The sequence below is a fragment of the Cebus imitator genome, unplaced genomic scaffold (genome assembly GCF_001604975.1).
Source record: "Cebus imitator isolate Cc_AM_T3 unplaced genomic scaffold, Cebus_imitator-1.0 Scaffold203, whole genome shotgun sequence".
NCBI lineage: Eukaryota > Metazoa > Chordata > Mammalia > Primates > Cebidae > Cebus > Cebus imitator.
The window spans coordinates 1,792,377-1,805,947 of NW_016107518.1; the positions used below are offsets into that span (position 1 = coordinate 1,792,377).

Sequence of the window (13,571 nt, forward strand, 5' to 3'; positions counted from 1 at the left end):
CTCTACTTTTCCTGCTCTTCCTAATTCTATCATCTCTTTAACGAAGAAAGAGGAGGCTAACAAAATTGAAGAAGAGAATGGGAATTAACCAATAAAGTTTAAGAGATTCAGTATATTTAATGCAAGAAGCTTACTGACAATATAATTTAAATGGTTAAGATTCTTCCTGCCATGGGTCTCTTGATCAAAGCTGGTAGATTTGATGATATCCCTTTAAAGCAGAGGAAATATGGTTCAATAAAAGTAAGGTAGTAAATACTACATGAAAGACATTTGCCGGGCACAGTGTAATCTCATGCCTGTAATACCAGCACTTTAGGAGGCCCAGGTGGGTGGATCACTTGAGGTCAGGAGTTTGAGACCAGCCTGACCAACATGGTGAAACCTATCTCTACTAAAAATACAAAAATTAGCCGGGCATGAAGATGGCAGCCTGTAATCCCACCTATTTGGGAGGTTGAGGCAGGAGAATCACTTGAACCCAGGAAGTGGATGTTGCAATGAGCCGAGATCACACCACTGCACTCTAGCCTGGGTGACAGAGTGAGACTCTGTCTCAAAAAAATAAAAAAAATTCCATCAATAAAGCTGAATATATCCAAGAAAAGAAAAGAATATATATCCAAGAAAAGACTGAGAGTCAGCTAATTATTAAGGAATGCTTGAAATTCTGACATTAAGACAGAAGTAGAATAATGCCAACAATAATAGCCAAATCTTTTCACTTATTTCTGGGTTGGAAAGGATATAACTTTGTCCTTATATTGCCAATTGTTATGCTCTTTAAATAAACAATGAAGAAGATTTACTAACATTTTGTCATGCTGTCCTAGATAGGCAGGAGCCCAGCAAACGTAGACTTAGGTAAGAGAGCCTAGGAAGCTAGACTGGGCATAAGGAATGGGGTGTGACTTGCTTGGCTCAAAGACCACAAAACATGGTGCCATCTGATGGATGGCTGGTGGCATGGAAGAAAAGCAAACAGAAAGTTATCTGAGATGTCAATCTGAATAATCTAAGGAGGAAACAATCCTTCAGAAGGCAAAAAAGGAATCAAAGACAGCAGAATCAAGTGAAGAAGGCTTAGATAGCAAGGAAAGATTCTTTGGGCCCAGGGGACATTAGCTGAGGTACATTTACTGAATGCCTATAATGCACCAGGCACCGTGTTAAGGATCTTCCTCACAACACCACCATAAAGAAGGGCTCTTATCCCTATTTTACAAATAGGAAGAATGAGGTTCAAATAAATTGGTTAATTTGCCAAGATCACATTGCCAGAGGCTGGGAAACAGGGCTATGCTTCCAAAAAACATACGTCTTTCCATGATACCATATTCCTTCTATGAAGCACAACGTTAATCTATTAGTGGCACCACAAATCCATTTTCGCACCATGAATTCTGCTTATTTGTCCCACAAAAAGCTTCCTCATTGGGGTCACTTCAGTGTCAAAAATCACAATACAGCTGAGTTTTTCTTAGGTTGTATTTTGCCTAATGCACAAACAGCAAACAGGCAGAATCTTCAGGCCTGTGAATGGCTCTTCTATTCTGTTAACATTTTCAGGGTCAGAAATCATGCATCTGTATTCCACATAAATCTGGGTTCTAACTTTATACCATTATTTCATTTTATTTCACATGGATATTTCTGGTCTTTTCTAGAATATCTGAAAGTTCTTTTCTGAAGGTGGTTAGTTACCATGGAAATGAGGCTATTGTGGTTCAGAATAAATTTACATAACTATTAGAAAATTACTTCAAGCTTGTAAAATGTGGAATTTATCTCAAAGCTAACATGACCACTGATGCAATAAAAATCTAAGAAGAACTGCAAACCAATCCAAAATGATTCAGGACCCAATAAAGGATTATAAAGCAATTGCAAAGAATTTTCTAACATACAGTAATACCTTAAAAAATGTGAAGTTTAAAAGTAAAATTCTGAAATATTCTGAATACAAATAGCAAACTATAAAAGAATGGATTATAACCTACTGTCTGACATCTTATCCAGAAGTACAGAGACTAAGTTCCTAAGTACTCAGTTGTTTTCAAATACACAGTATCAGACACCACTACATTAGGGGCTAAGGATCTGAAGGTTTTCAAATACGTACTATCAGACATTACTACATTAGGTGCTAAGGATCTGAAGGTTGACAAGATCCAGTCCTGTCCTCAAAGAACTCAGTCTAGTAGGGTAGAAACTGGATACACAAACTGGGGGGAAACGTAAATGGGATAGGTAAAACAAGACAGATAATGTACAAAATATATGCGCACAATTAATGCACAGCTAATCAAAGGAGGTAGGCAGAAGAAGAGTACAAGGGATAGGAATAGGTAAGAATCAAAGTTTTAGAGGTTTCTGAGGGAAGCCAGGCAAAGGGGTGGAAGGAGGAACACTCTAGGTGGAAGTAACAGTACAAGCAAAAAAACTGCATGCTGTTTTTAAATAGCTAGTGGTTGCCCTTGAAATTAAATGACCTTGAGAAGCACACTCCAATTCTCTCTTTACTTGGAGCTTAGAAGAAAAATGACCCTTCAAGATAAGTAAACATCTAGTATTCTGAAAATTATAGGGAGAAGGCCTCAAGAGGAAGGTATACAAGACTTCTTCCTAATTGGAGTGAGGCTAATTTCTGTAAGTCAAAGGATCTGATCCAATTTACAGTATAACTTTGTGGCACAAATCATACTTCTTACATGTTGCTTTGGGATCTTACTTTTCTTCATTTAATATACCCAAAGTATCTTATCTTGCCATTTAATAGACTTCTAAAACACGATTTTTGTAGGAAGCATTGTACTCTGATACATAGACCATTTTATTTAACCAATTGCCTATTTTTGGCCATTTAAGTGGTTTATAATTTTTCCCATTAAATATACATCATTGCATGGATATTTCCATGCATAAATCTTTGCACACATCCTTGATTATTTCATCAAAACAAATTATTAGACATGGAACTGTTGGTCAATGAATGTGAGTTTAAAGCTTTTGATAAGATTATTAAACTGCCCTCCAGGAAGGTTACATCAATTTTCACCACTACCAGTAGTGTATGAGAATCCCCATATTACTATAATTTTGCCAAGCATGGGTTAGTATTTTTAAATTCAATCAGCAGGCAAAAATAGGCTACTTTAATCAGTATTTCTTATACAATTAGTGGAGTTGAACTCTTTTCAAGTCAGCTGGCCATTTTCATCTCATTTCTGTAAGCAAAGAATGATTTCCACCCTCTCCTCTTTTAAACAGATATTCATCTTGTTCTTATTAATTTGTAAGTACCATTTATATCATTGCAATCATTTCTCGAAGTTTTTAATGAAATAATTTTAATCACTTTTGCCACTCTGTGAAAAGTGGGTTTCAGGAGAGGCCAGGTTAGAACTAGAGAAATCAGTTAGGATACTACTGCAGTATATACGTTAAGAGATGACTTGGACTTGAATCAGGGGAGTGAACGCAAGGAGAAAGATAACCTAATGAACTAAATGTGGAAAGAAATTTAAAAATTAAAATAAGAAAAAATAATTTGCATGTTTCTAGCACAGATAAAAAGGTAGGCAGTGACACTACCAAGATACAGAAAATCAAAGAAAAAGATTTTGAGAGAAGAATGTTAAATTCAATTTTGGATTTGTGATTTCTGAGGAAATGCCTAAAGCTTGACAAGGGGTCTGGTCTGGGAATCTGGGCATTACTGTATGCAAATCATACGTGAAACCAGAAGTGGGTACTGTGAAGAGTAGCAGGCTGACAAGAGAACTCTGTGGAACACTAATACTTTAATCAACAAGTGTAGAAAAGATTCCCATGGAGGCAAAACAAAAAGAATGGGCACGGAAATAAAAGGAGAAACAGCATAACGCAGTGGTATTAAGTCAAAGTAGTGGAGCATCTCATGGAGGTGGGATTAAAGATGTCAATGCACTTAGTCTTGAATCATGACAGTAATAAATGTGTAAGAGTTTTTAAAGCAGAGATGACAGACACATGGAAGAAAGCTCACCTTTAATGGCTTCAGTTTCTTTTTTTTAAGTATTATGTTGGCTTATGGAAAGTATCAGAAGGTCAAAAATGGGAATGAATGAAACTGATAAATTGTCTGTAAACACGTATGCATGTGGAGATAGCAATTATGACTTCTATTATATAAGAACAGGTAATGGTTCATCTTCCTCCAGAATAATCTTTCAGAAGATTTTTCTTTTAATCCTGTTTCTTTCACATTAGAAATCTATGAAATACAATATGCAAAGGATAACATGAATAGTAAAGTAATCACAAATATCAAATCATTCTAGTGCCACATTTAACAATTTCAATTTAAAGTTTCATCCATTCATTTCATTCATTAATACTCTACTATGATTTTTTTAAATGAGTAAGACCAGTTCCTGTTGATAAGAACTCCAGCCTAGTAGGAGTGGAAGAGGACATATAAACAAATCAGTTAGAAATTTTAAGAGACCAATTATGAAGGGATGGTTAAGAAAAGTGTCACAGAGGGGTCAAGTAAACTAATCTTGAAGGTCTATCAGAAAATAGTAGTTGGAAGTAAGGGGACACAGGGGAACATTGCTATCAAACAATATAGTACGTTCAGAAAACTAATTTGGTAAAGAGGACTCCATCTCCATTCCAGATTTAAGTGGAAAGTGCTAAGAGTTTAATCCTAGCACAGGGCGGAGCATGCAGGGGTGCCCATATGAGCAGACAATGTATTGCAGGGATGAGGCAGAGATGAGGAACCACTGACAGGTCCCTCTCACGCCACACTGCCTGCCCACCCAGCATCCGCCAATGCCCTGGGAGTGAAGGTGGAGATCATCTCCCCAGGAGTTGGGTACCTTCCAGAAACCAGGATGCTTTAAGATGCAAAGAAATGTGATTCCTCCTGGGACAGAAACGAGCCCTTTAAGTTTGTGCTAGGCAAGCAGAAGGTGACCTGGGGGTGCGAGGTAGAGGTTGCCCAGATGAATGTGGGCAAGAGAGCCAAACTGACTATGTCTAGACTATGCCTTCAGTGCCACTGGGCACTGGGGCATCATCCTACCACATGCCACTCTTGTCTTCAACGTGGAGCTTCTAAGACTGGGATGGCAAGAATGGCCTCCTCCCTTAGTTCTCTGTTCTTAGATTGCCATGGAGGGATCTGGTGCCTCCAGCCACATGCAAATGAATCTATATGGAGCTTGTCCATATGTACATCCACTATAACCTGTATTACACCTACCCTGACTGAATGCATTCTGCCACTCAGCTTTGCTTCTGACACCTCCATTTCCTCTTCCCCTTTCTTCTCATTTTACCTAAACTATATGCCATAAGCCTCAAGTTTATTTTGTTTATTTTTCTTTATTTCGTTTTCATTTTGGAGTGAAGATTCAGTTTCAGCCTTTTGAATCTAGTTTCCAAGTAAGTCTATGGTCAAGTATTAACAGACCAAGTGATCGGTTAACTTTAGAAGAGGATTAAGTGTTGTGGGGGGATTATAAGAATCTTTAATTTTTTTGAATGTAATTTTTATCTATTATATACTAAACATTCTTGCTGCTGCACTGCAAAGTCATAGCAGATCTGAGGCATTCTTGAGGGCTGAATTATTCTCCAAGTTGAAAGATGTCCTTGGGTTAAATTAAAGGCCCTGCCAAAAACTGAGGTGGGGATGGGGAGCCTTTGACTCCACCAGTCCCATTGTACCCTCCCTTGAAACCTTCTGCCTTTTGAAAGCAGATCATTTTCACTGTGATGTTGGATGCTACAGGCAATCTGTCCCTGGGCCCGCAGGGACCTCTGAAGTCTTCTTAGTGGCCTGATTTATTTCCCCGCCCCATCCTGTGGCTTTTCTAATGGACTTCAGAAATTTTGTAATCTCATAACTTTCTAAGTTCCACCACTTCCTTAATTTTAAGAAATTTAATTGAAAGTATAAATTGAAGGTGTTGTTTGTAGACTTAACCACCCAATGAAAGCCCAGCCATCGTGACAAATCCTCGAATGTTAAGCAAATGATGCTGGTCATTGCAGCTTCACCATCTCCCATTTCTACCATTGACCCCCTCTGCTGATCTCAAAGTTTCCTGGCTTTTCATCCCTCAGCTCCTTGTCACCCCTTTGATGTCCTGTGTAGTGAACTGGTGATAGAAATTGTTGCTGCCCCTCTCCCCGCAACACCACGTATGAGTTTCCAGTTTTATTATTACAATATAAGTACTTTATGCTGTCTCTTCCATAAAAAAAAAAAAACATTTAATTCTTATAACAACTCATTCAATTGATAAAAGAAACAAAGACACAGGTAAATTAATTAACTTGGCCAAATTCACAAAGCTAAGTGACAGAGCTGAGACTGGAATCCAGGTGCACTGGGGCAAGATCATTCTCAGTCATTCCTCTGTTGTGCCTCTCCAGTTAACTCTGTAAAAGCCGGCTATGAAGGGTCTGGATGTACTTTGTATGTACTCCACAAGGAATATGCTTTTTACCCTGAAGCCAAGGTAACTGAGATTCTAATGAATGGCAGCATAATGTTGATCATGAAGTAAAGGGAAGTGAAATCACAAAGACTGAGAAAAATGGGGAGATCGATGTCTTAATGTGGCCAGAGATAAGAGCAGAGCAGAAGAGTCAAAGAAGTCGAGTGGCATAGGCTATGGCTTAAAGAAAGACAGCTAGGTTTAAAACTTAAGTGGCAGATTAGTTATAGATATTTACAATGTCAATGGGGTAGCCAATTTAGAATTTATCAATTTGTTCCACAAAAACACAAATGGAAAAATTTCTTTATGGTGGCAGGGGAGAGGAGATGTGTATCCAGACTACTGTAACTGTTTTAAGAGAAAAAGGAAAAGTTTCTGTTTTTAAAAAAATCTCATGATCCATTTTTAGTGTTATCAACAATCTGAGATGACAGGAAATACAGGATGGGCTAATTCACGTCACTGCATGTGTAGAAACCCCAGGAGTTTACGATGAGACAATAAATCTGAAACATTTAACAGATGAAAAATGAACTTATAACCTTTTCTACATTAACACTCACTATGGCATTTCCTAAAGCTATAACTTCTTAAAAAAATAACAAGTCAGACAAGTATGATTGTATTTACATATACATATATCTCCAACTATTTCACAAAATCTACTTTCACTACCTGAAAAAAAAAATGCTTTCAGTTATGGGACAGGGCTCAAAACAAAATTTTCCAAATATGTTTTTGCACACTATGAGTTCTAATCTGTAAACAGTAAAAAAAAGAGATGATCTCACGTGGCACACATGAATGATACAGCTTGAACTGTAACTGCCATACAGATTAAGAAATGAACACACCAGAAGCCAGGCTGGGCAACACTCCGTCACTACTCTGCCCTTCTCCAAAAGTGAACACTATCCTGACTTCTAAAACCACAGATTAAGTTTTGTCTGTTTTTAAACTTTACACAAATGAAATTATATATAATAATATAATGATACACATAGTAGGTATTCTTTTGTGTCTGGCTTCTTTCTTTAAGGGTGTTTGTGGTACTTATCCACGTTGTTGAATGTAGCAGTGATGTGTCACTTTTTGTCGCTGGTACTTTGCCACTGTATGACTGGAACACTACTCTACATTTGTATTTTGATGGGCATTTTAATTATTCCCAGTAAGAATACTATTGTGCATGGTTTTGGGGGCATATAATTATACATTTCTGGTAAGTATACTCCTACGAATACAACTACTCTATCATAGGTTATTTCTGTATACAGTTTTTATGTTTTTATTTTTTAGAGATGGTCTTGCTTTGTCACCCAGACTGGAATGCAGGTGGTACGATCATAGTTCACCATAACTGCAAATTCCTCAGCTCAAGCAATCCTCCTGCTTCAGTCTCCTGAGTAGCTAGAACTACCTGTAATGCCATAGCTTACTACAGTACCTGTAAGCTATGGCATTACAGGTACATGCCACCGTGCCTACCTAATTTTCTCATTTTTTGTAGAAATGAGGTCTCACTATACTGCCCAGGCTTGTCTTCAAATCCTGGCCTCAAGTGATCCTCCTGCCTCAGCCTCTCAAAGTACAGAGATTACGGGCATGAGCCACTGTGCCTAGCCAGTGTACAATTTTTAATAGATTCTGCCAAACAGAATTTTAAAGCGATTGTGTCAGTTACACTCCTGTCAACAGTACATTACAGTCCTCAGTGTTTTTCATCCTAACCAATGCCTGGTATTTGTTGAGCTTTTCAATTTTAGCCACTCTAGGGGAATATAGTGATATCTCATTGTGGTTTTTATTTGCATTTCTCTGAAGGTTAATGATGACAACCATTTTTTTCAAATATTAATAGCTAGCTGGACATCTTCTTCCAGGTCATCGTTCAAGTCTTTTGCCTATTTTCTATTGGTTTCTCTGTCTTTTTTTATCTTACTGATCTGTAGGAGTTCTCCGTAGAATCTACATCAAGGATTGGCAAACTTTTTCTGTAAAGAGGCAGATAGTAAATATTTTAGATTTTGTGAGCCATATGGTCCCTGTCACAACTACTCAACTCCTGTGTAGTGGCATGAAAGCAGCCATAGGCAACACATAAATGAATGAGTGTGGCAGTATGCCAGCAAGACTGCATGAACAATAAATTTTAAAATCTCATAAAATTTTCATGTATCACAAAGTATTATTCTTCTGATATTTTTCAACTATTTAAAAATGTATAAACTATTTTTAGCTTACAAGCTGTAGAAAAACAAGCAGTCAGGAAGATTTAGCCCACAAGCTATATTCTGCCAACTCCGGGCCTAGATAAAGATCTCTGTCAAGTTATGTATGTCTTCCTAGGGATTTATCAATATTGTTATGCATTACAAAGAACCAACTTTTGGCTTTGCTGACATTCTCTGTTTTTAATGTTTGTTTTTTTATTTCATTAAGTTTTGCTCTCGTCATCATTTCCTTCTTCTGTTTTCTTTGGTTTGCAAATATTTTCTCCCATTCCATAGGTTGTCTCTTCACTGTTGATTGTTTCCATTACTGGCAGAAGCTTCTCAGTTCAATGCAATCCGATTTATCTATTTTTGCTTTTGTTGCCTGTGTTTTCTGGGGTCACATCCAAAAAACCTTTGCCAAGATCAACGTCAATAAGCTTTTCCCCGTTTTCTTTTAGTGGTTTTACAGTTCAGGTCTTATGTTTAAGTGTTTAATCCATTCTGAGTTGATTTTGTAAATGGTGTATATGTGATTTACGTATATGAGATGATTTCATTCTCCCACATGCGGCTATTCAGTTTTCCCAACACCATCTACTCAAGAAACTATGCTTTCCCCATTGTACATTCTTAGCATCAAGAGAACCAGGAAGAATCTGCACTGCTCTTTTTTTCTTTTTAAAAAAATTCTCTCCAAGTGTGACAACAAATGCACAGCTTTTTCTAAGCCTCAGAAGTCACATATGACTTCTGCCATACTCTATTGATCCAAATAGCTCCAAGCCTGCCCAGATTCAAGAGCAAGGGACATAAACCCTACCACTCCTTTAGAAGGATAAATCAAAGAATCTAAGAGCTGTTTTAAAACTCCCCCTTTGTTTTAAAAGGCTCCTGCAGTATTTCCCAGATATATCTTTTATTGAGTATTTATTCCAAAAGTGTTTTCGATGTATATTTGTGTAACAAACCTTCGGAGGTCTTATGTGATAATTTTTATTATGCCTCAGAGTTTGGATGCATATAAATTGTGTGTATTCAATGTCCTTTTGTGATATTGTGCTGGCCTGGAGCCAGAACCTGAGCAACGCTATTTTTATAAAACGCAAAACTTTTTAAATAAGTTGCAATGGCTGCCCCATTCTCCTCACAATAACTACTGTTCTTGGCCTCTGTAAATAGAACTGCTAGTTTGTTCTGCAAAACTATGTAAAGCTGCTTACCTTTTCTTATCAGTAACTGCTAAAATCTGTGACTTCTATCACCACCCAGACAATGTGTAAACAAATGTATATCTTGACTTCTGTAAACCACTGAAGTAACAAACAGAATGACAAAAGTCCCCTAGACCTTGGAATGTCCGGAGACCCCCGCCCTTGTCTCCACCCAGGAGGTGAATCACAGAATCCCCTAGCCCTTGGAATGTCTGAAACCTTTTCATCCCCATCCCCGCTCTTCACCCCCACTCCCAAGGTGGTTTTTCGGGTATAAAAAGTCGTGGCACCCTCCTTTTGAGACCACAGGTTGGAGAGACGTGAGTCCTCTGTGGTCGCCGGCATAATAAATGACCCTGCAATCTGGCATACTTTTGTCTTGGTGATAACTTTCTACTCTCGGTCCAATACAACACTTTAACACTTTAAAAAGATTACTCTATTGTCCTCTTAATACCAGATTTCTCAAATCAACACTTAGGTACAATACAATTCTTTTCCTTTCGTAGGTAATCTGCTCTTTGTCATTGGAAGCTTTCAGAATTTTTTTGTCTTTGATATATGTACTGTATATATAATTATATATTATTGTATGTTACTGTAAATGGGTCTCAAGGTGGGTTTTTACTTCTTTCACCTATTTAACAGTCTATAAGTCCTTTTACTCTAAGGTGTTCTACAAGTCTAACTCTGAAAATTTTATCTTATTTCTTCAAATATTTGCCCTTTCCTTTTTCCCTTCTAAGACACCTATAATCTAGATAGAAGTCCTTCTACATATACCTATCATACATCCTACCTCTTAGATTTTACTCCATGGGTTATCTTTATCAATCAATGCTGCATTATCAGAGAATTCCTCAATGTAATCTTCCAATTCATGAATTTGTTCATCAATCGTATACCTTTCTCTGGCCAGGCACAGTGGCTCATGCCTGTAATCCCAGCACTTTGGGAGGCCAAGTTGGGTGATCACCTGAGCCCAGGGGTTCCAGACCAGCCTGGACAACATGGTGAAACTCCATTGCTACAAAAAAATACAAAAGCTAACTGGACATGGTGGCATGTGCCTATAGTCTCAGATACTTGTGGGGCTCAGGCAGGATGATCACTTGAACCCAGGAGGTCGAGGCTGCAGTGAACAGAGACTGTGCCACTGCACTCTAGCCTGGGTGACAGAGGGAGACCCTGTCAGAAACAAGAAAACAAAATTTTAAAAAATGGGATACCTTTCTCTATCAACCAGATTGCTTTATTCTTTATTTTTAGTATATTTTTCAATTCTTAATATTTTTATTTGGTTCTATGTTTATATTTTCTTGTTCTTGCATCATATTGCAAATATCTTCCTTATCTCCTTAAATGTATTTGTTTATTTTTCATTCTTGGTCTGTCTTTTCTAATAATTATCTATGAGATAGCATACATTATTCATTTGGTTGCCAGTCTGAGAGCAGTGGTACTATTCAAGTGTTCAGCTTGGCTATAAACTCATGTTTGTCAGGGGTACCAGCCACTCTGGTAATATATACGGTGAAAGCACTAAAGGCCAGGGCTTAATTGTATCCAAATGGTGAACTTAAGAAAAGAGGAGGATGAGGCCCAGAGCAAAGAGCCCCAGGGACCTCACAATCACTATGATTCACTCCTATTTGTTGGGCATTCCTCAGGCAACAGTCCGGGTCACAGTTTCACATTAAACTCTTAGGGAGAAACAGCACTGAGAACAGTCTTTCTAGGTTAAAAACTACCAATCTGGGAGTTTCAAGAAGGTGGGAAGAAGAAGTAGGAAAGTGACCACTGGTCACTTTAGTCATCTCTAGCCAGCACCTGAGGGTACTTTTCCATATGGAGGAATGGCCCAGGGATGGGGATAAAGACAAGACTATATATACATGCCATCTTTACTTTCTGACTTCTGAATCGGAGAACCTACAAGGGGAAAAGGGAAGACTACGAAGAAAAAGGAAGAACTACCCTTGCAGTGATTACTAGAAGTATGAACAGAGGAAAATAAACACCAAATCATCAAACCAAGTTATATGGAGAGGCACAGTGTATTCCTTCCTGGGTGATCTGTTCACCCAGAAGAAAGGGACACCAGTGCAGAGGAGAAACGTAGTTCAGGGTCACAGAACAGAGACATCTTCATGAGAAAACATCCTGAGAGACGAAAAGTGAACTGAATCTTCCAGATGCCCCAGATCATACCCTTCCCGTCACTACTACTACTACTGCCACTAAAAACAACAACAACAATAACTAACATTGAGATTTTAGAATATTCTAGTCACTATTCCAGGAGTTTTATAAGTATGAGCTCTTTTAACCCTCAAACAATCCCAATAAGGTAAATACTCTTATTATTTCCTATTATTTCCATTTTACAGGCAAGGAAAATGAGGTTCAGAGAAATTAAATAAGTTTCCTATAGTCATATATCTAGGAAATGTAAGATTTAGAATTTAAACCCAAGCAGTCTCTTCTAAGACTTATGTTTTTAATCGTTTTTGCTGTATTGCCTCTCCTATGTTAATATTTTTTTAAACATTAGCAGACCCAGAAAGTACATATGACTTTTAAATTATATGGTAAATATTTACATACCTTGTACTGTAAGCTCTGCTTGAGCTTCAATTGTCTCATTTCCATTATCAGCTATACAAAAATAAGTCCCAGCATCATCCTCAGTGACATCACTGATCTCCAGGCTACCACCTGACAGCAATACCAATCTTTCAGAGCTGTGTTTAAAAAAAAAATACATTTCAGTACTAGGATACCTGAGAAACTCTCCACATAAAATAGAGAAAACAATTAAACCACATTTATTATTTATATAGCTATAGAAGAGCCAAGACTAACATAAAATTACCAGAATTTAATTTAGTCCAATTTGCTTTACTCATATTTTACATGCATAAATATCACAAATACAAATCTAATGTTACAATGAACTATCCCTGACACTTCTAATTATTCCCAAAGGGATATCACTCTTGGAACCAATTTCACTTCCTTCAGCCCATCCCTGTATCCCTATTCTGGCCAGTTTTTTTTCCAAATTATGTAATTTTGAAGTCTGGAATCAATCTGAGAGTTAGTTACACCACCACAGCTATGCCACACTGAGATTAATAACAGAAAGAAAACATGAAGAGGTCAAAATGTTAGATTCAAAACAGTAAGTTATGGGGTCACAGTGCCTAGTGAAAGTTTCCCTGTGGTAGCTTATTTAGGAGAGGGAGGAAAAGAGGAAGGGAGAGAGAAGAATGGTTGCCAGCCAGAGAGCAGCTCCCTGGGTGTGGTAGCTGCGCACAAATCAGTCACCATCATGCAATTATCAACCAGGATGTTGATGAATACTGAGCAACTCTACAGAGGCTTATTTAAGCCGATTTAAAGAGAAACTAAAATAATCCTATAACATTGAAGAACAATCAATGTGCTGACAGTTCTCGAGTAATCCCAGTAAGGCCCCCAAAGTACTGGGATTACATCCAGGCATGGTGGCACATGCCTGTAATCCCAGCTACTCAGAGGCTGAGGTAGGAGAATCAATTGAACCTGGGAGGCGGAGGCTGCAGTGAGTCAAGATCATGCCATTGCACTCCAGCCTGGGCAACAGGGCAAGATCCGTCTCA

At 38.0% G+C, this 13,571-nt stretch overlaps 1 protein-coding gene across 9 annotated transcripts in view; it reads right to left on the reverse strand.

Moving 5' to 3' along the window:
• The window catches only part of NEO1 (neogenin 1), a 250,771-nt gene that overhangs the window by 142,530 nt on the left and 94,670 nt on the right, over positions 1-13,571 (reverse strand). For all 9 annotated transcript variants that reach the window (XM_017548071.2, XM_017548070.2, XM_017548077.1 and 6 more), the window contains exon 5: positions 12,535-12,671. In XM_017548071.2, the coding sequence (XP_017403560.1) occupies positions 12,535-12,671 (137 nt within the window). The remainder of the gene's footprint in view (positions 1-12,534; positions 12,672-13,571) is intronic.